This window comes from Parasteatoda tepidariorum, chromosome 9 (assembly GCF_982258835.1).
Source record: "Parasteatoda tepidariorum strain Cologne lab strain chromosome 9, Ptep-v5.0, whole genome shotgun sequence".
Classification (NCBI taxonomy): Eukaryota; Metazoa; Arthropoda; class Arachnida; order Araneae; family Theridiidae; genus Parasteatoda; species Parasteatoda tepidariorum.
The window spans coordinates 59,461,115-59,487,929 of record NC_141763.1 but is presented as its reverse complement, the minus strand read 5'-3'; the positions used below and the strand labels follow the sequence as shown (position 1 = coordinate 59,487,929).

At 30.7% G+C, this 26,815-nt stretch overlaps 1 protein-coding gene across 1 annotated transcript in view; it reads right to left on the bottom strand.

The window, feature by feature from the left end:
* Positions 1–26,815, bottom strand: part of LOC122271074 (uncharacterized) — a 248,162-nt gene that overhangs the window by 12,912 nt on the left and 208,435 nt on the right. The window contains exons 2-3 of the mRNA XM_087151909.1: positions 3,589–3,738; positions 1,679–1,912 (exon numbers count right to left, since the gene is read on the bottom strand). Of these exons, the coding sequence (XP_087008035.1) occupies positions 1,679–1,912; positions 3,589–3,738 (384 nt within the window). The remainder of the gene's footprint in view (positions 1–1,678; positions 1,913–3,588; positions 3,739–26,815) is intronic.

Genomic DNA, 26,815 nt, shown 5'->3' with positions numbered 1-26,815 from the left:
GGATGGCACCCCCGCTTCGGTAGCCCGACGACCTGCGTGCGAAGTCGAGCACTTTACGGTAGCACAGTTTAACGAGGACCAATACCGCACACCCTCGGTCCCTACGCAGACTGATCCAAGTGGTCACCCACCCACACACTGACCGTAGCCAGTGATGCTTGACTTCGGTGATCTGCTGGGAACCGTGTCTTAACGATCAGTCCACTGCGGGACACGTGCATCAGTCACCAACTACACTGGGAGTCTTCGGCCGGTGGGGTTCGAACCCACGAACTTTCGTACATGGGCCCAGCGCCCTACCGACCAGGCTATCCCGGCCTAAAAACAATGTTTTCAAATAAACACCATTTGCAAAGCCCTAAGACGGTGCAGAGGACTAAATGAGCTGCCACCTGTGCAAATATAGTTTTATGGGTTTTATGGAATGAAGCGCGTTCTATTGACGAACCTAATTGCAAATTTTGAAATTTGGCAAGGAAAAAAATGTTTCCTAAATCGAACTTTCCGGCTCTTGTGTCAATAAACTTCCATGAACCAACCCAAACCGAAGTTAAACTATTTATTGCTATGTTATTTCATTTTTTACTCATTGATTTTTCAAATCGTCGTTTAATGTTTGGGTCACTTTCAACTAAAAAATATCTTTGGTAAATGTTAGAATAGCTTCGTCGGTTAAAAGGAAGATAAAAAAAAACATTACCTTTCGTGATTATGGCATTAAAAATTTTTTACTGTCGATAATATGTAAAATACACAGAAGTATTTTTTACCAAATCTTAGTAAATTCTCTTCGTCAATGCTAATTAAAATATTCTAAAGTATTTTTACCGAAATAAAATTTTAAATTGGTTTTGTTAATTTTACCTACAATATACGGAAGCATTTTTACCAAAATCTAAATGGTAAAATATCAGTTAACATTTTTACGTAAAATATATGAAAACTTTCTTACCAAAATTTAAATGGTAAATTTGCTTTCAAAATTATGTAAAACATACAGAAATATCTTTACGTAATCTAAATAATAAATTTTCTTCGTCAATATTACGCAAAATTTATCAAAATATTCTTACCGAAGTAAAATGATAAATTTATTTTGTCAATATTATGCGAAAGCTTTTTTTTCTCCAAAATCTAAATAGTAAAATATGTATAAGCATTATTACGTAAAATATACGAAAACTTTCTTATCTGAATTTTAATGGTAAATTTGCTTCGTCAATAATGAGTAAAGTACACAGAAGCATTTTTACTAATCTAAATTGTAAATTTTTTTTATCAGTCTTTCGTAAAATATACGAAAGCAATCTTACTGAAGAGTAGTTGGTAAAATCTGTTCCTTTAATATAACGTAAAATATACCAAAGCTTTTTTTACCAGATATCTAAATGGTAATATTACGTAAAATTTACGTATAAAACGCTTTGACTTTACTAATTTCTCAAAAATTTATGCTTAATTTACGTATCATGCTAACATGGGTTCTTACTAGCCTTAGATACCACGTAATTTTTTTCTGATCGGAGCAACCCTGCTTTAAATTGATTGCTTGTCAGGGAAGTTAAGGTGGTCGGTGAGCAATGTTGACCTATTTTCACTATTATAAGTTATAGGTGACAAATTGTGGAACTGTAATCTCCATGATCCAATTCCCGTCAATGGGTTTTCGATTTCTTACCTGGTTCTCCTACAGGTATGCCATCATCTCCTACTGGTAAGTCCTGTTGTACTTCTGGAGGTATGTAGACGGTGAATTTAGGGGCGGATACAGTTACCAGTTTGTCATGACTCAATTTCTGAGTGTGATCACCGTAGATGGCAGACAGGAGAACCACATAGTGAGTGCTCTCACTCAATCCATTCACTTGTTTAGTTGTAATGGATGGGGGCAAAGAGAATTCCTTTTCCAAACCTGTAAGAAAGACAGTTGTTAGTAATGCAAATTTATATAGTAAGTTCATCCAGCTGTTTAACCCCTTGGGGACGGGTGATTCAGAAAAGCATTCGTACAAAATCAGGATCAGGACGTAATTAAATAAAAAACGGTAACTTAAATGTAGTCGTTTCTAATTTGACAGACTTACTTTAATTGCTTCGAATTTAATTATTGTTGGTTTAATCATATATATAATCAATGCTAATTCAAAGTATAGCTAAATAGTTTTATTTTGAACAAAGGTGTATGATGAATTAAATAAATCAAACAATTATAACTCGTGGAAGAATTGTTGAATGAACTAATCCGCATATTTGTTAGATGGGAAGGAAAACCACGACAACTTCTTGCGGTTAGCCCGACGTCAAGGTAATTCTAATCCGTGATCCGTCTGCCACTGAGGATATTTCATATCAGCACTGTGATCGAGGCTAGCCAGAAGCTGATTTCGTATCAACCAGCCACCGCTGGGATTCGAACCTGGTAGGAGGCGAACGCTTTATCCCCTTCGCCATCACGGCTCAGATTCTGATGTTCAGGACAAGGAGAGACGGAGAAATAAAACGGCACGCTTGCTCTACTTGCTATTAATGCCCTGCTCAGTCTAATAAAATGATTTATATTTGCAAAACATTTATAGAACAAAAAAGGGTAGTACATGTTTCGTTCCCTTATTTATCACTTTAAGCTTTTATAAATGCAATGAGTGCCGATTTCAGATTCAAATATAAATATTAAATCTATTGTGGTAAATAAGTCTAACTTGTTTTTGCAAAATCAATCGTGATTGAAAACAATTGTGCTGCCACTTTTTTTCATTTTGGAAAGAAAAAGAGCAGTCCTTTTAAAAGGACGTTAGGCATGAATGAATTAATTTTAAAGCTAAAATTATTCAAAATATATAACTTGCTGTTGCAGTTAATCACTGTCTTTCTTTTTAAAGAAGAAAAAAAAAATTCAATTTTTTTTCGCTTTTGCTTTGGATTATAGGCGTCTTTTCAAGCTGATGAAATGTACTTTACATTATTTGATGTTTGTTTTTCATAAAAACAATCAAATTCAAGTAATTCATTTATCATTAAAAAGAAAGGAAAAAAACGAATATTTAAACACTGCTGTCTTTCCAAAAAGTACCATCTACCGCAAGTTACGGTAATTTGCTTCATAATACTACTTTTGAAAGTTTTAACCGTAACCTTTCAAAATATTTGAAATTTTTTGAATTACAAGACTTTTCTGTGTAATAGTAGTATTTTATTTACGTCGCACTAAAACTGCATGTTGGGTTATTGACGACGATCAGGGAAACATCCCTGAGGATGATCTGAAGACATACCATCGCGATTTTAATCCTCTGCAAAGAGAATGGCTCCGTGCCTTGGTATTCCAATGACCTGCATGAGAAGTGGAGCATTTTATGGTAAATTTAACGAAGACTGATACCTCACATCCACGGTCCCTTCACAGCCAGATCAAAATGGTCACCCGCCCGCTTACTGACCGATGCCAGTGTTCACACCGAAGCCGATGGTGTGTTATTGGAAACCGTATCTTAACGATCTGGGGGACGTACTCTGGTGAAAAGTTGAATAGAATGAAATTGTTGTTTTCGTACAGTGCAAACCGTAAGGCCATTAAAAATTCGAACTTACCATGTCCAGTTTGTGTGAGAGGCGTGAGTGTGAGTGAATAGGTGAAGAGTTTGAGATTTGGACCTTTAGGAATTGGTGGAGGCTTCCATGAGAGGTGGATTGATGTAGATGTCGTTTTCTCTACCAGAACCTCCAGAGGTGCTGACAATTCTGAAAAGAGATAGGAAAGTGATAGTTCTGGAATTAAAGAATCTAACATCGTAAGTTCAGTCCGTGAACACCTAGTTTTAAAATATTAAAAACCATTAGAATTGTAAAACTACTTGCTTTTAAACATTAACCTTTTAATTTAGGAACTAAATAACTACTCTCTAAAAAACAAAAAAAAACTTAAATGGGTTTTTTCACTTTCAGCGATTCCAACTTCCTCCGGACGGCGCATAAATATTTTCGAGTCTATTAATGTATGATATCCGGCAAAATAATGGCCTTTTAAAACCTTGTTGAGCCTAGATTGGCGAATATTGGCCCAATGAGTTCCAAAGTTATTTTTCTGATAGGGGTTCTTGGTTTAGTAAATTTGATTTATAGAGTTTTTACTCGCCACTGCTTCTAAATAATTCAAAGGCTTATGTGATGAGCCACTTAGTTACAGTTGATCCTCTTAAAAAAGTCAACAAAATTTATTGAGAAGCTACATATTTTAGTTTGTAGTTTTCCACAGATTTTTAAAATATTTGTCGATTCCGGAGCTGCTGGCTTCTCTGTTCACTTATTCCCCCCCCCCTCTTTTTTTTAAAAACTTGTAGTTGCTAATGTATTGCCTGGCTAAAATTTTCGGTTAAATTTGTTGTACCAGGAAGGGATAAAAAAAAATTGAAAATAAATAATATTTTTGGACATCTATAGAAGGGTTTTAAAAAACACACAATATAATTTATGAACAAAACAAATCAAGACTGCGTTAATACAATGAAGAGCTATAAAAATAAACAGGAAATGTTATTTCGATATTATATCTAATATGTAAATCATAGGCCAACATCATTATAGTAAATGTAAAAAATGATCATGGTTGATGAATATCGATGATTATGTTAAAATGTAAAATTATTTTGACGTTCATTCTAACGTTCGTTATAGTCTAATTATGTATTATTAAATTCACGTAGTAAAACATCTGAAGTCAGCAACAAAAAGTCGTTCCATACATAATGATGTAGTTTTAATATTTAACCTTTGGCACTCCAAAGTCACCCCCGAGTTTATACATCGAATGTCACCATTCTAAAACTTAACATTTTTATATCTGAATGTCAAGTAACCACGTTATTTTATGAATTAAAAACTCTATGTCTTACATTAAAAAACTAAACATATTTTACAGCACACCATTAACTACAACACTTCTAACTTCATATTTTAAATCGAACTTATCGGCGCAATATCCAATCCAGTTACATCCTTCTTATGCTGTCCTTATTACCATATACTAGTACTATAAACTAGTACCAAGGATGTCAGTATCCTCCTTCTCCAACTACAAATATTGGACGTGACAATTTAGATGTTAATTAAATGTCCTTCCAAGGATCGGTTGGGACTGCCTCCTTTGGTGGCAGGTGCCGAGATGTTTACAATGAATATAATTAGAATTTAAAGAATTTAAGAACTTATATAAAAAAATAGGTTGCAATGTAGTTTAAGTGATTTCCTGTTTACATTGGTTCAAAGAGTATATTAGAGTACTCGATACTTAGATACGTCGCACTAGAGCTGCACAATGAACTATCAGTGACATTCGGGGGTACATCCCTGAGGATGATCCGAATGATCCATCACAATTTGATCCTCAACTCGCTTTGGTAGCCAGACGGACAGTTAAGTACCCCAAGTGCAAAAGATTAATACACTAATAAATCATGGAAATTTAAATGACTTGGAATCGTTCGTACCTAAGATTTAAGAAAAAAAAAACCCTTAATGCATCATAATTACGAAAGCAAATTTAAACGTATATTTCTATTTAATAAACGTTATGAATCATGCTTTAAAATAAAACCCTTCTGGTTGTCCATTTCTTATAAATAGTGCGTCATTCGCGTATAACATTTAATATCTACTAATATCCCGAAATAAACCGCTCGTGGAAAATCAAACCGCAGTTTTTTCCCCATCATCAAGCTGATACTTGATTATCGGGTTGTAAATACAGCATAACACGATAACCCGAACTTATAACCAATAAAAAATGTTAATGTAGTTTTTTTTCGAGGACAATATAGTTTATGAAGAAAAAAAAAATAATGGTCTAAATACAAATTGCTCCATTAAGGAAGATTCTAGAGCTTTCTGAAAAATTAAAGAAGAAAAATGCTCCCGTTGCACTGCACAGAATCCAGGGAAATTAAGGCTGAGTAAGTATTTTAATTCATCAACATCAATTACTCCAAATTAAGGTCTTTCGTGCGGGCGGTACTCAAGAAGAAATATTAAGACCTTCACGAGTCTGCTTAGCGCTCTAAGTGGGTAAAAAACTCTCAGCCTTAAAAGCCTGTTAACAGATGAGAAGGGCATTTTTATGACGTTAATTACCCTATTATTTTCCATCTCTTTTAGAGAAAATTTTACTTGATCGCGCTGGAAATATCGTCAAGTCCTGCCAGGCTCTGCTGCAGACGAGCGTAATATTTGATTAGGTAAACAAAAGACTTTTTATGGTAATGGCCGAGAGCAAGATATAAAGCATGCGGTAACATGTGTCGCGGACGCTAAAGTATTGGAAGTCTGTTTATCATCTGGGAAGTAAATTGATTTAGAATGACTTTAACATCATAGGACTGAAAAGAGCTTAAGAGTAATCAATTAATATAGTTCTAGAAAATCCCGTTTATAAGTAAATTATAGTATTCTAAATATTATTAGGGGTATTACACAATTCATAATATAATTGTTCTTGACAGAAACTAAAATTTGGAAATGACGAAATTACAGAGTTATAAAAACGATTAATTAACATGGTTTTAAAAATGCTTGTCAAACATCAAATTATTCTATTTTAAATGTTATTTTTAGAACTATTAAATATTATTATACAGTTTATTATTGTTTGTAATAAATTGTCAGTTTCATTATTATTCATCGTTCCATTGTTTATGTGTCCTACACATCTGCTTTATTCTTCGTATAAGTCTTAAAAGCCTAAAAGCACACTAGAAAGATATTTTTATGACTCTATTATTACTAAGATACTGCTGTTTAATTACCCTATCATTTTCATCTCTTTTCGAGTAAAATTTTATTTGATCGCGTTAGAAATTTCGCCAAGTTCTGTTATGGTCTGATGATTGTTTCGCTCACGAATGTTGTACAGTGTGCAAAATAAAAAAACGAACCACCCTTAATAGCTTTTGATTTAATGATTGGATCTTCACGTTCTAGGACTCAATCTTACTGGTCCGAGAGGGTGATCTCAAAAATACTAATTAATTAGTGCAGACGGTATTTTAAGTTACTAAATAGCACACTACGTACTTTCTCTATAAAAACTTGCTTTTCTCTCGACGCATTCGTATTTCGGACCTCAAAATATAGGGCATAGATGAAATCTGCGAAATATGGTCACAATAGTTTGGTCAGGAGAGTGATCCAAAGTTTGGGCACCTTAATTGTAAGTTTATCTTTTGCGTATTTCTACAAATCTCGAAAACTTTTTAAAAGAATTCAAAATTTTTTGCACACAATTATAAAATTCATTGATCCAAAGATAACTCCATGCAAAAAATAACTTTTAGTACCTATTTTTCTTAATTACTTTATATAATAACAGTCGAAAATTTTTTGAATTATAAGGTATACGATTTTTTATGTAATTTTTCAGTATGTAATTTTACATGGCAAAATACAAAATTTGAGAGAAATTGGTTGAATAGTTCCTGAGAAATCGAATTTTAAAAATCACACAATCAACTACATCCTGATTACCTACAAAATCCCCCAACTTGAACCCCATAGGAAATATGTGAGACTATGAATGGCTTAAACCTGATAAGGCGTACTTGAAAACTTTATGGATACATTTTCGAATCGAATGCAAACGGTTGACAATCTTAGAACTGGAATTTCACGGTATTAAATAATGTTTTTCGAGATTTCTCTAAAGGAGATTATTTATTTATTTATTGAGAAATGATAGCTAAATATTATAGGACTATAAAACTATAACTTTCAGAATTCTTCGTAATTTTTCCGATATTTTAAAAGCCTCGCAATGAGAGAACTGGAAAAAAGCGGCGTTTCATATGAGCTTTTGAATCATTTACATGTATTGCTGTGGAAAAAAAAAGCATAAATCAAATTTTCAAAACTAAGAATCATACATAAAAACATAAATTCAGCTACCACTAGAAGAAATTTTCCACCAGAGCGTAAAAAGTTGACAGGCGTGGATCTATTCGGTTTAACGAAGTTTCGATATCATGTTAACCAGAATCATTTTAATGCTAAAATGCAGAACTTGAAAGAAATTGGACAAACAGTTCGTAAAATTTAAAACGAAAAATAAATGTAAGCAAAAATGTTCTTTCGTTTTAAAATTGTTTTCATTGAGAATTATTTAAGCTACCACTAGAAGAAATTTTCCACCTAAGTGTAAAAAGTTGACAGGCGTGGATCTATTCGGTTTAACGAAGTTTCGATATCATGTTAACCAGAATTATTTTAATGCTAAAATGCAGAACTTGAAAGAAATTGGACAAACAGTTCCTAAAATTTAAAACGAAAAATAAATGTAAACAAAACTGTTCTTTCGCTTTAAAATTGTTTTCATTGAGAATTATTTAAGCCATTTCTTACAAGTTTTTCAGTGTTGGGAATTAAGTTATTTTCACTAAAAGTATACATAGTTATTAATTTTAAAAGGAAATATTTTCACAACGTTGCTGCGAACGTAACATTAGGGAGAAAAAAAAATCGAACCCTTCTAATATGTGTGGAATATTTACGAGGCCGTAGTATTTAGAACAAAGCTATTAAATACGTCGACAAAATGGGGAATAAAGATTTTGGAAAAATGAATACAAAGGCATGCTATTATAGAGACACGCTATTTTAAAGAACCCATTAATGAAACTAATGGTTTATTTGTTCTGGAAACTGGAAGCTTAATTGCATATTTTCATTCAAGTAGTTCGTTCCATAATTTTATGAATGGGATGTCTTTGTAGTAGGGATAAGACTAAGATACTTAAAATATGTTACTAACTTTTCATAGGGTGTAGAGCAAATTTGCATCATATTAACTAATCGAACACGACTTAATAAAATGGAGAGATAGTCTTTAGGATAGACTATATTTTAACTTCTACATCTATCACAAAACTTTATGTTTTTATTAAGTTATATAAATGGATTTCATAATAAATAATTTAAATTTTCATTCTATGCCAGATAGCAGAAACTCTCCAGCACGGCAGACGGCCCTGCAGATTATTGCAGCGTCTTAAGATTATTTTTCATTTCAGATTTTAGAAAAAAGCTTCTACTGAGACAGTGTCTGTCAAAGTTTTTAAAGAAATTCTATTATTTCGCAGAGTAATTTCAGCAGGGATATCACGGCAATTTATTTGCAAAAGAACTCTGCAGAGAAAATGCTGAAGTTTGTCTTCAAAGGAGCTTTGCAGATATTCTTCGTAAAAAAAAAGAAGGAAATATTACATAATTTTCTGCCATATTTTCACGGAATGATATGTATATTTAAGCTGCCATAGTTTGTCTATCTAATAAACTCTTCCAAGCTCAAAGTCTGGAGCTGTCAGTTGTTTTTGAAGCAAGAATGACAATAATAGTCTAAAAAAATATTGCATCCGGAATGATGTATTTATACTGTTATTATTTATTGAAATTAAAGTTTGAGTTTAATTTAATCTGCATAATTTTTTTTCTATGTTGCTACTTAGGTGCTTTAGATAAATAGATATAGGCTATTTTACTTTTTAAGTAGAGTCTCATAGGTTTCAAATTAAATTTGAACATAAGCATTTAATTTTTATCTATTTTAAATTTTCGAATTAAAATTGCTTTTATTTTGCATAGGTTGAAACGTTGAAATGCCAATGTTTGGGTAAACCTTATTTTTACAACAATAGTGGTTTTGTGGTTTTTCTTTCCATGTAACTCAAATGTGGGTTAGTCACATTAAAAAATCTTTCACGAAGGCAAATTTCTCCTAATACTTGATACAGGAGTTCCATTGTCTTCTGGAATGGGTTCAAAATCACAAGACAACGGAGTTAAGCATTGGTAGTTGTAAGCGCAGAATTGGGTCAGCTGTTCACAGACGGTTATAAAGCAAAATAAAATAAAATAGTCTCCACCTGATTTATGAAGAGGGTGCTGAAGATCGACTCAGTAAATTTTGCTACGGGATTCTACTTATTAATTTTTATTATATTGGTATTATTTAGACTACTTAATTAAATAATTACTCGTTGGAAAATAAAGTTAAAATAAATTAATTTTAACTTTAGTAAAACCTATTTATTTTTTTTTCTTTATAGTAGGAACAACTATTACTGTTCTATTGCTCAACTATCACATCAGATGATAGCATTTCAACTTCTGTTAATTATGTAGAAACTGTGAGTTAGTTTCATTTAATATAAGTTCTATTTGGAAGAAAAAAATGATATAACACCTGCAAACTGAAATAAAAACTCCCAGCATGTCGCCACCTTGTCCTGGATGGCATATCACACCTTTCCAAATCTATTTTCCATTCTATTTCTTCCTGGGAGCTTCCATCCCTCCTCGCGTTACACATGAAGCATCAGGTTTATTTTCCCCCAGCATCCATCAGTCCTTCCCTCACTGCAGGGATCGGGAAAAGGGGGTTTTCCTGCTTGGCAGTAATTTTGTACTTCAGCGCTTTAAAATCGTTGTGAGTCATCGGAGCCTCGGTTTGAGTACTTAATTTTCATTTAAGATTCTGGCCATTCAGACGCCTTACCTCTTGAGTCACTCTGTTGCTTTTTTAAAAAAAAAAATTTCATTGAGCATTTAAGGGATCATGCACTAATTGCGAAAACGGAACAAAATTAGATTAAAAAAAACTGTATTAGTTTCTTTGAGCCAAAGCCTCAATGCTGAGAACACCCATGTCCTTTTTTGGTAGAGCCTTATCATCTTTAAGCCTCACCTGAGATCTGAACCATCTGCAAAAGAACGAGAATGAAACTTATGGTTCGCTGTGTGCCAGAATCTTCACCAGAGAACCACTTCTCAATAAGCTCAATCTATCCACTATTTGTAGCAATAAATGATATAGTTTGCAAGCAATATTTTTATAATAAGTACCGTTAACAGCAACAACATGGAGCAGTTTTAAAACAATATTTTCAAAATAACTATCATTTGCAGCAACAACGTGGTGTAACTTGAAAACAATGTTTTCAAAATTACCACCATTATTTGCAGCAATGACATGGTGTAAATTGAAAATAAATATTTTGAATAAAATCACAATTTGCAGCAGCAGTGTAGAGTAGTTTGAAAACAATATTTTCAAAATAACTATCATTTACCGTAACAACATGGTGTAATTAACTAAATAATTATTCGTTGGAAATGAAGTTAAAATAAAATAATTTTAACTTTAGTAAAACATATTTGATTTTTCTTATTTTATAGTAGGACCAACTATTAGTGATCTATTGCTCAACTTTCACTTCAAATGATAGCATTTCAATTTCTGTTAATTATGTAGAAACCAGAGTTGGCCGTTGATTACAGTAATCGATTACAACTGTAATTGATTACAGATAATTACAGCTATGTAATCAATTACTTGTAATCACGATTACAAGTAATCAATTACTTGTAATCGTGATTACAACTTTCAAAAAATTTTGATTACAGCTGTAATCATGATTACAATTTTGATTACAGTAATCAATTACTTGTAATCACGATTACAAGTAATCAATTACTTGGAATCGTGATTACAACTTTCAAAAAATTTTGATTACAGCTGTAATCATGATTACAATTTTGATTACAGTAATCGATTACTTGTAATCTTGATTACTTGTAATCATGATTACAAGTAATCACAACAAAAACGATTACGAGTAATTATGATTACAAGTAATCAAAATATATGATTACATGTAATCATGATTACATGTAATTTGATTACAAGTAATTGTGATTACTTGTAATCAAACTATACGATTACAAGTTATTACGATTGTATACTATAGTCAAATTTTTTATATAAGTATTCATGTGTTTACATATTTTTATGTACATAGAATGTACGCACGCATGAACGTACAATTTGCGATTCCTATACATACAATGTATGCACAAACGTTGTTTGTACATACAATATTCATAATTATATTGTAATATACTTAATGCAATGCGCATATGCTTAGTACATATAATTATGCATTTATGATACATGTTAGTATGTTAGTTTGTACAAAAAGGCAATGTTTTGTATCTTTGTATACGTAGGCAATGTATGTATGAACGTATATGAAAATAATGTTCATGCGTTTGCATGCTTTTATGTACTTAAGTACATATATTGTATAAATTTACGATAATAGCACATATATACAATGTACGTATGTATGTAAAATTGTACGTATTTACGTACGATATGTAAGAATGTTATTTAAAGGTACAATATATGCACATAGTTGCGTAAATAAAATGCGTACATGTATATATGCATATTTATATGTACATCGATATATGTGCACGCAAATTATGTACTTATGTACAACTTACGTATGTACTTGTATAACTACATACTTTGTTAATACTTATGCGCATGTAATGCATAGATGTACAAAAAAATAGTTACATGCACAATGTACGCATGTACATGCAACGTATACATGTACATAATTACAAGTAATGTACAAATACATGCGTACATTTAAATATATGTAATTACAATATACACATACATTGTGCATACATTAAAAAAATTTATATGAATAAGGCTAGTAAAATTTGTTTTAAAATTTATTCTAAGGCATATGAAACTCGACCTCATATTTTTTAGAAAGCAAACGATAATTTTATTTTGAATTTCTAAATATTAATTCCACACATAAAATTTACCGTTTTTCTTACCATTTAAAAAATTTCAATGAATCATGCATTATGTTATAAAAAAAATAAATCTGAATTGTCAAAGATTTCATGAAAATACCTGAAAAGAATTTTTTATTCAGAGAATTTCAAAATGATGTAGAACAATTAAAGCTGAAAACTAAATTTAAATATCGTTTGATTTTGTCATTTAACTTGCTTGAGTCATTAAAAGTTAACTTACATGCATTTTATTTATTGCATTGTACACATATTAAGACATAAATGTAATGTACATATGTATACATGTAATGTATGTACGCATGTACAATGTATGTACATACATTCATGTATTGTACGTGCATATATAGTACATATGGATATGCATACATGGAACATACGTGTATTGTACATGTGTGGATACATTCATTGGACATATATACATTGCACCATATGCATAGATAGGGATAGCATGCATGTACACATGTAAAATTTGTACGAAAGAATTACGCCCAATATATTTATGCACATATGTACTGTATATGTACACACATATGTACATTATATGAACATCATATGTTCATTTCATCATATGTACACTACTTGAATATACATCTGTACGCTATATGTATATACATCTGTATATACATATAGCATATATATATATGCATTTTTAAATGTGTGTATGTACGTACGTTATGCATGTCGAATATATGTAAAATATAAATACGCCCAATGTACGTACAATCATACACAAATGTATTATGCATATTTGGATACATACATTGCGCATGAACATATTATGTATATGTACATAAATACACTGGACATGCATATCATGCACATGCATACATACATATATTGTACATCCTACAGATATACCTATATTGTACATGCATACATATATTATACTGTTCATAAATAAATTGCACATGCATGCATGGGACATACATTGTGCAGACAATGTATGTATGTTCGTACAAACACAAGTACTTGTATGTACATGCGTACATGAACATAGATATACATTTTACATACACAAATATTTGCATAAAATGCATATATTCATTGTGTATAAATGTACATGTCTACATTGTTTGCACATACATTCGTAATTATTATCTATATACATACGTACATATATTTTATACCTAAAATATAAGTGTATGTACGTGTGTGTGAAACTAAAATGTCTGAACATATGCACTAGATAAAATCATATGTACATACATTTTAGTTACATTCATTTGTACGTATACAAATACGTACAAAATGCAGTACATGTTAATGCGTGCAAAATGCATCATTATAAAATACATTCTACTATCTACTGTAAAATATAATCATTTATAAGAATACAATAGTCTTGTAATCGTGTATTTAGATTACATGTAATCAAATTACATGTAATCAAATTACTTGTAATCAGATTACATGTAATCATGATTACATGTAATCATATATTTTGATTACTTGTAATCATAATTACTCGTAATCGTTTTTGTTGTGATTACTTGTAATCATGATTACAAGTAATCAAGATTACAAGTAATCGATTACTGTAATCAAAATTGTAATCATGATTACAGCTGTAATCAAAATTTTTTGAAAGTTGTAATCATGATTACAAGTAATTGATTACTGTAATCGACTATGTAATCATGATTACAGCTGTAATCAAACTTTGTAATCACGATTACAAGTAATTGATTACTGTAATCAAAATTGTAATCATGATTACAGCTGTAATCAAAATTTTTGAAAATTGTAATCATGATTACAAGTAATTGATTACTGTAATCAAAAAATGTAATCGATTACATTTTTGGCCAACTCTGGTAGAAACTGTGAGCTCTCTAGTTTCTACATAAAAAAACAATATTTTCAAAAAAGAAATTTGAAAACAATATTTTCGAAATTACCACCATCATTTGCAGTAATAACATGGTGAAAGTTGAAAACCAATATTTTCAGTAAAGCCACAATTTGCTGCAGCAACATGGAGTTGTTTGAAAACAATATTTTCAAAATAACTATCATTTGCAGCAACAGCTTCGAAGCAATAACTTAAAGTAAAAAATTCAAAGTTATATTTAAGTTATACATAAATATCCAAACATAAAATAAGTAGTTTACTAACATTATCTAATCAAGTTATAAACATAAAACCCAGCTCTCCAAAAATGCTTAGAAACTTTTCAGCATTTTACATACCAAAATTACAAACTCAATGATTTCGGAATCTTTAAAAACCTTTTTTATGTACGAAAAATATAGCTGCCAACTTATAAGATTCAAATTCTTTCTTTTATATTTTTATCTTTTTTTTTCTTTTTTTTTTTGTATTGGTAAAAAATGAGCAAATGTTATATTTTCCTTAGAATTTTTTTCTGATGTATAAATAAACTAACAGCTTATAACCAAAAGAATTATTCTTTTTAAAAAAACACATTGCTTTGTTTTAATAAAAAATTAAAACATAATAAAAACTGTTTTTAACCTCTTTGGAACTGGTGATACATGAAAGCATTTGTACAAAATCATCAGGATAGAAACAAATTAAAAAGCGGTGCCTTAATTGTGGGCAAGGTTAATTTGACAGATTTTATTTTATCTTTAATTTATGTTAATTCAATCTCATACTTTATCGCATAGTCATAGTAGAGCTTTGGAACAACCTGAGAAATATGATCCAAATAGGTTGGTCAGAATAGCAGCACAAAGTTTTGACCCCTTAAGGTAAATTTTAATTTTTGAGTATTTCACCATATCCCAAAAACATTTTAAGCAAATTGAAAAGTTTTTGCACACAATTATGAAATTCGTTTATACAAAGATATTCGTTTATGCAAAATATAACTTTTAGCAAATATTTATTATTTTTTTAATATTTTATTTAATAATTAGTCGAAATTTTTTTGAATAGTTAGATATACTATTTTTTTACATCATTTTAAAGAATGCGATTTCAAATATAAATGTTCTATAAACGTAGTGATTTAAAAATATTCTTCTAGAAAAAATGGTAGTAGCAATTCTCAGAGTTATTTAATTTTTTCTCTAGTGTTGGCGACCAAATGAGACTTAAAATATCGCAAAGACAAAATATAGACGAATACGGCACGACGAATTGCATATTATGACAAATTTCTAAGTATCCAACGAAATTCTCATATTGAAGATTAAAAAAAAATGCAAAAAATTATTAGCATTCTGTTATTACGACAATCTGTTTTTGAAAAAATACATTTTTAGTTAAAAAAACTAAACCATTGCTTTCTCAGAAATCACGTCTTTAAAAGAAGTTACATGCAAATTATGTGCGTTGTGTAAGTTTTAGTAGTTTAGTAATAAGTATAGTATAGTACAGGGATGGGCAAACTTTTTTGGTCGAGGGCCAAAAATCAAGAAAAAAAATGTTAGGTGGGCCAAGTAAAAACTTTATAAAAAAAAGCGATGTACAAATTTTAATTTAAATATTTAGTGAGAGGAAGGAAATTGCGATTTCATTTTTAAAAGTTCCTTATATTAACGTTCGAAGTGAGATGTGTTTATTTTAAGGAACAAGGCTAACTGCTTTTCTGTTAGTCTACTTCTGAAATGATTTTTTCGAAGGTTCATAGTTGAAAACTCTTGTTCACATATATAAGATTAAGCAAACATAGCACTGATTTTCTGGGCATGAAATATTAAATTTTGGAAACTAGCTTTTGGTAATGATTTGTAAACTTTGGCATATTTAGAAACAACTGCTTCAGATGATTGTTACATTGTCCACTCTTTGGAGCGTAAAATGCGCAGTCTGCCGAGTGTGAAGTACAATTTACCTGTAATAGATTCCATAAGACAGCTTCTCGAGAAGGACAAATGCTAGTTGGAGCCAATCTACGGCTATTCTATAAAGAACTTCTGCTTTCAACATTTTACCAAATGAAGCTGTCTGTGCTAACTATTTCCATCAATTTATGTTTTGTAGAACAAAAATAGAGAAAGTAAAAATGTCATCAGTACTTTGTTAAAAAAGGAAAAACAGAAATAATTTTAAACATAGTCAACAAGAAATGGATGTATATTGTTTATATTTGCCACTGATCGGTAACTGAAAATTCTATCCGCGGGCCGGATAAAATCTTCCGGCGGGCCACAGTTAGCCCGCGGGCTGTAGTTTGCCCATCCCTGGTATAGTATTATAGTTATTAAGTATAGTATAGTATATTATTTAGTAGAAATTTTAGCAGTCATGGAGGTTTCTTTCCTTTTGAAAAAAAGACTAGAAAGGTGATGGCTTTACTATCGTTTTTTTTCTTCCTCCTTCTCTTTTTCATGTTTCTTAATTTTTTTTATATATATTTTTTTCTTCTTAAATCTCTGCTGCATAATATTTTGTATTTGCCTGCATTTGTATCGAAGCTGAATTTGTGTAGAATCCCCTGCATGTTATCTCAAGAGTCCGGAATTCTCCGGAACAACACGTGCTTCCCGAAATCCAAACGAGTGGGTATGCAAATTTTTAAAGTAGGGGAAAGCTGACAGACCCCCTTAATCCAGCTGAGAAAAGGGGTGCCAAAAGGGTTGAGATAGATAGATAATAGGACGTGTTGGAGTATAAGTTTATCATGGAGGGAGGGATGATATATCGACGAGATATCGGAGAAAGCTTTGAAGAAACGAAGTAGGGGGTGGTTTTAGGGGTTGGGCAGTTATTAGAAATGTTCTAACTGACGTTAGGGAGGGGGAAGTGTGTCTTCTAAACTCATTGCTAATGAAGGGGCACTGATAACTTTATGGAAACAGTTTCTGCACCAATGTGTGCATATATTAAGAATATAATTTTAAAGGAAGGGAAGGAGTGAGTTATACCCTTTAGATAAGTTTTGGCTACACGAAGTAAAGTTTAGTTTTTGATATTCTTAATGAAGATGTTAAATCAATAATGTGTTGAACAATTTGTCGTTTAAGCTTTAAGTAGCACCACAATCATTGAGTCATCGTTCAAAAATAAAAATAAACTTCGTTGAAGTGGAAAATTTGTGTACAGCTGTTGGCAATTTCTAAAACTATTGATATAAATTAGAAGCTGTTGCCAATGTTCTATAACTATTGGCATAGTTAATATCTGTTGCGATGATTGGAGAAGAATAACTTTGTTTCAATGCACTATAAGTATAGGATTTCAAGAGGATGGTTAAATCGAATAATGATTATTTTGCTTCTTTTGGCACATTATTTAAATTCGCACAACTCGAGTCTTACAGGTTAAAGTTTGAAATGGGTTTGTATTACAGAGACTTAGCACTTTCTTGCATCATCCCGCACGTTCACGCAAGTATTTTCTGCAGAGCAGTGCTCCCCAACCTTTTTATCGATGATCAACGTTTGATAGTTTTACAGCAGCTTGCTGATAAGGAGGGATGTTGATTGTTTATATTTTAGATTATTTTGATTTAATAATTTAATTTAATTGTACATAAACATGCCTTCAAAATAAAATACAATTACATGCGCGGTGTTGGTGTGGTTTTAGGTAACGTTTCTCAGCTTATGGTTATCCTCTCGTCCATTGAAAGTTGAACAAACCCGAGAGAAATGCGCCGCTGTAAATAAAATGGATATAACTTAATGCTCCTTGGGCGGTCCGATACCATTAGATCCATAGAACGGTCTGCGGTCCAGGGGTTGCAGACCACCGCCCGAGATAGTTCTGTCCTAACTACGCTGCGCAGATAATGCATACGTAAAGGAGCGGGATACAACTTAAACAAGTTAATTCTCTCAATTTTCAATACGATGCTAAAACCGATATAATTTTTGCTATGATTAATTTTAATGATGTAATTTTGAATGATGACATAAAACGCAAGTTGCTATCTACAGGTCAAAGTTTTTATTTTATTTTATTTAATTTATTTATTTATTTTTATAATTAAGAATGTAACAATCTTTGTCTATTCTCATTTGATACAAATATTTTTTTTCAATGCATAGATAGCTCATGATAATATTTTTTACCAAAGTAGTAAAGTATGGGATGCACGGTGGAGTGCCATTACATAAATTGTTCGATTTCCGAAATTTTTGACAGGTATTTCAATGTAAATTCAGACTCAAACATTTTAATTTTCTCCATTTCATAAGTTGAAATATCAATAATTTTTTGAAATATTTTTAAAAATTATAATTGCATTGATTTTGGTAAGGTTTCATACAAACGGTATGTAAATGCCAATAAAAGTATTACTATACTATAAATATACAGAAAATTTATAAATGAAAAAAACAAACAAACTTTAGAATAAAAAGAATAATAGATGAAAATATTTCACATAAAAGCAATAACACGAATATTTTTTGAGTAAAATGTAATTTAGTATAAATCTGAACATAAAATCCCTTTGGAATTCTTGGCACAAAAGGCAGGCAGTTCTAAATTTAGTTTCTTAAGGATGATGGATTGGGATTGTTTCGTCCATCCGAAGTCTTGAAGATTATGAAAGAAGATAAAGAGAGTGAAGTTCATCATGATTTCTGAAAGCTATCTTATGGAAACTTTGGAAGAAATGACAACAATAATTGTAGCAATATTTTTTAAGTATGAGCTAGACGAATCACGTCGTTTGTCTACCGACGTATTGAAGAAAAAAAAGCAAAATTTTGAGAATATTCAGAGCTGTCTTTTATATATATATATATATATATATATATATATATATATATATATATATATATATATATATATATATATATATATATATATATATATATATATATATATATATATATATATATATATATATATATATATATATATATATATATATATATATATATATATATATATATATATAGATAGATAGATAGATAGATAGATAGATAGATAGATAGATAGCCCGACGTTGAACAGTCGGCCTAATTCTGGGTTTACGACTATCAATGTTCAACTCCACGTAGCTTTGCAATTTTAAACCCAACCCAGAAGACAAGGAAAATCCCGAAGTATTAGGAAAAACTAGTTTTCGTGGAGGACTTTTTGATGGAACTAAGCCACATTTAAGTTACATGAAGAGGAAAACCACGAAAACCTCAAATGTTTAGCCAAAGGAGATTCTTACCCGTGATTCGCCTACCACTGAGGATATTTTAGGTCAGCATAGGATTGTGTCCCCGTGGGAGCTGAATTCGTATCAACCAGCCATCGCTGGGATTTGAACCTGGATCCCCTCTTTGGGAGGAGAGTTCTCTATTTCCAGAGCCACCGTGGTTAGTATATTCAGCTGTTTAGCTTCTACAAGTGGTCCAATAAAATATTTAACCCTTTGACGCAGATGGGACATCGGTGTCTCTTTTTTGCATTCTTTTTCTGATGCTCTGGTTGCAAGCAAAAATATGTTTTGGCACTTCTTAATAATAAAAAAAAAGTATAATAGTTGCTAAAAAAATCTGTTAAATTATCGAAATTATATCTGTACTAAGATATAAAATAAAAAAAAGGTATTTTTCATTTTTTTCCCATCCATAATTAAAAATTTATAAATAACTGATTTTGTAAATTAAAGAAATTTCAATGATGAATAACTATTTCTCTTAGATCTAAATAACTGCAAATTTGGTAAATTGTTGTTTGGAAGATTTTAGGAAGGTGTTTCATGCCATATTTCGAAACCATAAATTATTAAAATGCTAATTATAATATTTTTCATTTTTTTGGACCTGAATAAGTACACAATAATGAAAAAAGTATGAAAAATATGTTTAGTAAAAATTCTGTGTCAAAAGACTAAATCAGTAGTAAAATATGTATTTTGAGCTTTTTTTATTTTTGGTTTAATAAAGATAGGTCTTAACCCTTTCGCGCCGACTGTCACAAATACGTGACAGCAAAAAACCGTATCAATCAGGGTGAAAAGATAAAACTGGTAATCAAAGTATTTATTTAGCAGTTTATTTGTTGGTGGAGTTATAATTGTTTGATTTATTTAATTCACCATTACTTTGTTCAAAATAAAACTATTTAGTTATACCTTGAATTAACATTGATTATATATATTATTAAACTAACAATAATTAAAATAAAAGCAAAGTAAGTCTGTCAAATTAGTAACGACTACATTTAAGTTACCGTTTTTTATTTAATTGCAACTTGATTCTGATTTTGTACGAATGCTTTTCTGAATCACCCGTCCCCAAGGGTTAAGGGTGCTCGGTTTTACATTATCGGACGTAACGACCACTATAATATCTTTTTACGACCGTATTTAATTTAAAAGCACTCATCTCTCTCTCTTATACATAAGTTCGATGCGTAAAAAGTGACGAAAGTAATTTCGTTACGAAGATAAATGAAAATTAAAGATAACTCAAACACCGAGAAATTATTAATATACTTTTAATTTTTTGTTTTTATTTATTATTAAAATTTTAAAAATAAAAACGGTAGCTGAGGGGAATTCTTTTTTTTTTCTTTTTACATAGTGTAAACATGCCTTAACCCTTTCGCTCCGACTGTCACAAATACGTGCCAGCAGAAAACCGTATCAATCAGGGTAAAAAGATAAAACTGGTAATCAAAGTAATTCTTTAGCAGTTTATTTGTGGGCGGAGTAATAATTGTTTGATTTATTTAATTCACCATTACTATGTTCAAAATGAAACTATTTAGTTATACTTTGAATTAACATTGATTATATATATGATTAAACTAACAATAATTAAAGTAAAAGCAAAGTAAGTCTGTCAAATTAGCAACGACTACATTTAAGTCACCAAGTTTTATTTAATTACAACTTGATTCTGATTTTGTACGAATGCTTTTCTGAATCACCGTTCCCAAGGGGTTAAATTAGTGGTCTTCAACCTTTCACGCCCTAGGACCACTTTAATAAATTCACAAAGATCCAAGGAGGCCAGACGGCTGTCAAAAAATTGTTTGTTTTACAAGACTACTTGATTCTAAGGGAAGAGATGGTGTAACAGATTTGTATTTATATAGGTTCCGAAAAAGTTAAATGGTAGTAGAATATTTTGTAATTATGAAAACATTGAAGGTAATTGTACAGAACGATGTTACAAAATACAATTACAATGAAAATATTTACATTACTGGTGGGAGATGGTAGTTATTTTAGTCTCAATGTGATACTTGACATTGTTTCTTCTTAATTAAAACTTCAATATCCGGTTTAATCTGTGTTGTTGCAATTCGTAAATTTTCCTCTAAATGTTTGTCTGTCAGCCGTGCTCTTATTTTCTGATTTTATTTTCTTCATTTTAGTAAAATACTGTTTACATATGTAGGTATTGCCAAAGATAGAAGACATGAACAATGCTTGTTTAAAAATTCCTGTATACTTGTCTTTGTTCACGTATTTCGAATAAAAATCGATTAATGCAGGATTTTCAAGAAACTTGCATTTTACAGCAGAGTCACCCTGAAAATCTATAAATTCTAATTGAAGTTCAGGTGGAACATTTCCAATGCTATTGAAAAGGGAGAGGAGAACATTCTCATAAAAATTCCATTCTCACGAAAATCGGAAAATCTGCTTTTGAATTCCTCTTTTAAATTTGAAATGCACGGTACGTACTCGTTTGAATTCCATGTTGTAGAGTTCTTCAAATGTTTGAAAAGTTACTTATTGGTGTGATTTGTTATCCCCCCCCCCCTTTAGAGCTGAACATTTTAGTCGAAGTGATACTTTATTTGTGTCGCTTTTAAGTCCTGAATTAAACCTTTCTCTATGATTAGTTTTTTCACGAATTTATTATTAAGAAAAGTAATACGTTGTAGCTATGATGAGACAAGAGAAAAATTTAGCACTTAAAACTCGAATATTTTCTGCCTGAAATTAACAAAATACTTTTTATACATGCTTATTATTTTTTTAAAGGAACCGTCCTTTTAAAAGGTCGCTGGAACATATGGTATAATATTGCTACCATTTTTTTAAAAAATAAATATTTTAGGCACCGAACAAACCTTGTAACAACCCGAGAAGATCTTTGAAAGCTTTCCGTATAGAAAAAACTTCTATGCACTGCTTTGTCTAGACCATAGAGAAGCTCGATGCCTATTGATATTCCATTCATTGATGCAAATAATTTTTACCAAAAAGCATAAAGGATTTTGGGAAGAATTTCACCGAAATGCAAATTGTGTTGCATAAACTCTACATTGGAACTCTCAGATATGCGCACATGATAACCCTAAACGTCTTATGAAGAAAATACCCCGAGAGGAAAAGCCATTTATTTGTCTGCCTCGCGAAGCCTCGGGCTTAAACAAAAAAACTTCTTGGCGACTCATACGAAAAGGAATACAAATAACGAAAGCATCTCTGATTCAATAACGAAGACTCATATAGAAGAAATAAGAGAAGGGTAATACTGAAAAGGGTTTTGGCGATGAGGGCACTCAAAGGGGTATCAAATGAAAGAAAATCGCCAATTTATATCTTTGCTTAGCGTCTGAAAGGACTCGTACGGGTCGTCGTTAGTGAAATATAAAGTATTCTTTGGTGAGTTGAAATCGAATTTTTTTTCTTATCGTTCGTTCTTTTTGGAATTCGGTATTTTCCTTGGGGAAGGTTGTCATGACGACGGTGGATATATATTTTTTTAAACGATTTCTTTTCATTTTTTTTTCTTCATATGTGTATATAGATATATTTTTGTTCTTTTAGCGATAGTTTTGCTTTAGCAAAGTCTTAGAGGTGTGTTTTTGAAGAAAAAGAAGTTAGAGGTAGTCGGAAAAAAAAATAACGAAATTAGCCTTATTCTTGTGAAAATTTTGACAGAAAACAGATTTAAAATACTTATCACAAAGGAGAAAAAGAACTTCAATATCAAAACATAAAAGTGGTATATTCTGTATTTGCTTTATAGTATGACCCCCATCATTTCGACCCTCCCATTTTAACGACCGATATGAAAAATCCTATTTGCTGTTCCATTGGTTCTACGTTATTTTAGAACCTCTTTATAACACCCGATCTGAATAGTTCCTTCCTATTCTGTGACCGAAATTTATTTAAAAAAAAAAACACTTTGAAAACAACTTTTAAACAAAAATACTTGCAATGATAAAGAATCGTTTGGCAGAAAAAGCTTCAAATAAACTACTATTTCTTTTGATGCTACGGCGCAATGAGGAATCCGAGAATACGATCCCATAAATTCTTTTTGCTGGTAGTTGCAGCTGTAACCTTTAAAAGAAAAAGGCGAAATATGAATGAATTTAATTAATTGAAAGTTGAAACACGTTATTGAAGACGGTTTTGTTAAAATTAGTTCTACATTTAATAGTTCCGGGTAAATATTAATAATGTTTCTTTGCATCTAATCATAATGTCTGTTTTCTTTTAACCAGCTATAACCATTATATCGAATGTCGATGTAACAAGTAATATTTTAAAAATTTATTAACAAAAAATTTATTATTTTTATAAAATTTATTATTTTTATTAGGGCGTAAGTGATATTTTTTTTAAAAATAAAATGATAGTTCTTGAATGATCTTATTTTAGTCTTATTTCACTAAACAAGATTATTTTGTTTTGCTAATCCTTTAAATTTGCAGATATTAGTGAATGATGGTAAAGGCGATAATCTTTGAGAGAGTTATGTGAGTGAAAGAAGGTCTCAAGAGCATTTGGCGACAAACAATCGAGGATTAACATTAGAAAATCTGTTTTTTTTTTTTTTTTTTTTTTTTTTTTTTTTTTTTTTTTGCCAATAACAATAAGACAAACGATATTACGTTAATAGTTTTTAAGGTTGTACTATGAAGGTTCTGTTATCACATGAAATAACTTTGGAGAATAACAGTTGTGGAAAAATCAGAAACCACCACTAGATGGCATCATTAATTGTCAATTGTAACCGTAACCTTCCTAAAAGATGCTTGTAAAATGACATCTACATCTTTTATAGTAGTAGTAGTAGTATCATCCATTGTCCTGTATTCATCATGTTGATACATTAAATTCTTTTTCGTTACACCTTTGACTAGTTATTTTTCATTTGAGTAGTTTTCCTGTATTTCATGAAAACGAGATGTATTCATTAATGGTTTAACCAATCCTTATAATTATAAACCCGATAGAAATAATTGAAGTCGAAAGACAAAACAGTGTGTCAATTTTTTTTCTCTTCAATTTAACAAAAATGGACATTAAAAGTTTAAAGTAAAAATCGTTACCCAATTTTGAATCTGTGAAGAATATAAACGCCAAAAAAATGCATTAATGTATTTTGAAATATTTTACAGATGCATATTTCCAAGTTTTCACATTTTCTGAAGAAAAGATATACACAAATCATAAAAAGTATTCAAAGAAATAAAACATCTAGATTATGCGAGGGTGGAGCCAGAAGCACATAGTACCACCAAAAGCTCTTTTATGTTGCATGATTTGAATGGAATACACAACACGAACAAGTCAGAAAATGTCAGGTACAAATAGCGTTGTGTGTTAGAAGATAAAGAAATTCAATAATGCCCCCATCTTTTTATTGAGAATAAAATATTGGAATAAAAATGAATAAATCCGCTGTTTGAATTTATTCAAAACTATAATGCTGAGATCAAAACTATTCAAGCGAGTTATTCAAAACTATACTGCTGATATTTTGATTCATTTTCTCGCTGTTTTAATTGGTAGAAGCAACGCTCGATATAACGACCCTTGTGATGCGGACGGGAATGGGTGTGTTATCGTGAGTGTTATATCACAATAATACTACAAATAATGACTCATAATTAAAAAAATACTTAATTAATTTTAAGAAAGCAATACTCTACTTTAAATATAAATTTTGTGACTACTAGAAAAAAAATGGTAATAATGAAACTTTTTCCTTATATTAGCATACATGCTGTGAAATTTGTGGTACAATACCTATTCTCATTTGATGTTGAAAAATTGCGTGAATGATTACTTAATTTCAATTTAATACTGAATCAAGCATTTGCACATACTTTAAAGTGTTTAGTTAAATCCTAACACCAATAATTGATTAAGGCTATATTAAGCTCGTATGTTTTTTTTATACTCCATTCATAGTTGGCAACAGGATGCATTGTTGTCATTTTCGAATGCAGGTAAGTTTTTGAAAATAAGGGTAATTTGTGATTTCATTTGTGTTAAAACTTAAATAATTGATGACTGAAGATCCCAGCTACACATAATGAGTGAGTTTACATAAATTATCAACATTATTTCTGCAAGTATGAACTTTTTAAATTTTCGATCTAAGATTGCGGACCACAAAGTCTAAGTAGGCTTTAGCTATCGAAGCCCAATACCTACGGGAGTGCAAGTTCGAATATCATTGTCGATTATTTGTCAAGTAATTTCAATCTTTTTTGTCAAATTAAGTTGACAAGTTGATCATAGCTTATTTAATACCAAGTATATTTCAATTCTGAACTTGATCTTTCAATCTTGATTGATCAAGAACACCGATTGCGGTTGATTATTTACCTAGTAATTTCAATCTTCTTGTCGGAGTGGTTTGACAAACTACTCATGTGAACTATTATATATAAAAGGCATGAATGTTTTTATAAAAACATAATTTGAACTATTATACAACTATAGTTGTATGGGAATAACGATATTTATGTTCTCATGAGATAGATCTGTCAATCGTATTAAATAATTTAATATGATATTTAACTTTTATTCTCTTCAGTTTTGTTAAGCCTAGTTCGAATTCAAATTAATATTCCTTCTTTGCTTTGTGTATGTTTGATTAACAAATTAATTTTATTTTAAAAAATATTACGTAGATGCATCTGATATTAATGATCTGACTTTATATTGTATAGTAAAATTACTATTACGATTATTAATTGTATCATGTATTGCAGTAATTATAAGTTTTAGTGTTACTGAATAATAAAAATGACGGCTTCTTCACACCAAGTAGTGTAAAAGAACATTCTTGGTGCGTCACTACATCAAGAAATATCTTCGGTTCTTAGTGTAGGGGATGTAAAGTCTTCGATGTAAAGTAGTTACCATTATTTTTGGCATAGAGATAAGCTAATAGTTTTTACAGTGCACGTAAAAGTACCCTTTTAAAATAATACTTTATATGTGAAAAATGATTTAAAAATAATATGCCGGTTTGGGATTGTCATTTTCGAGAAGTAACATACGTCAGGAAAATTGCAAAGACACCA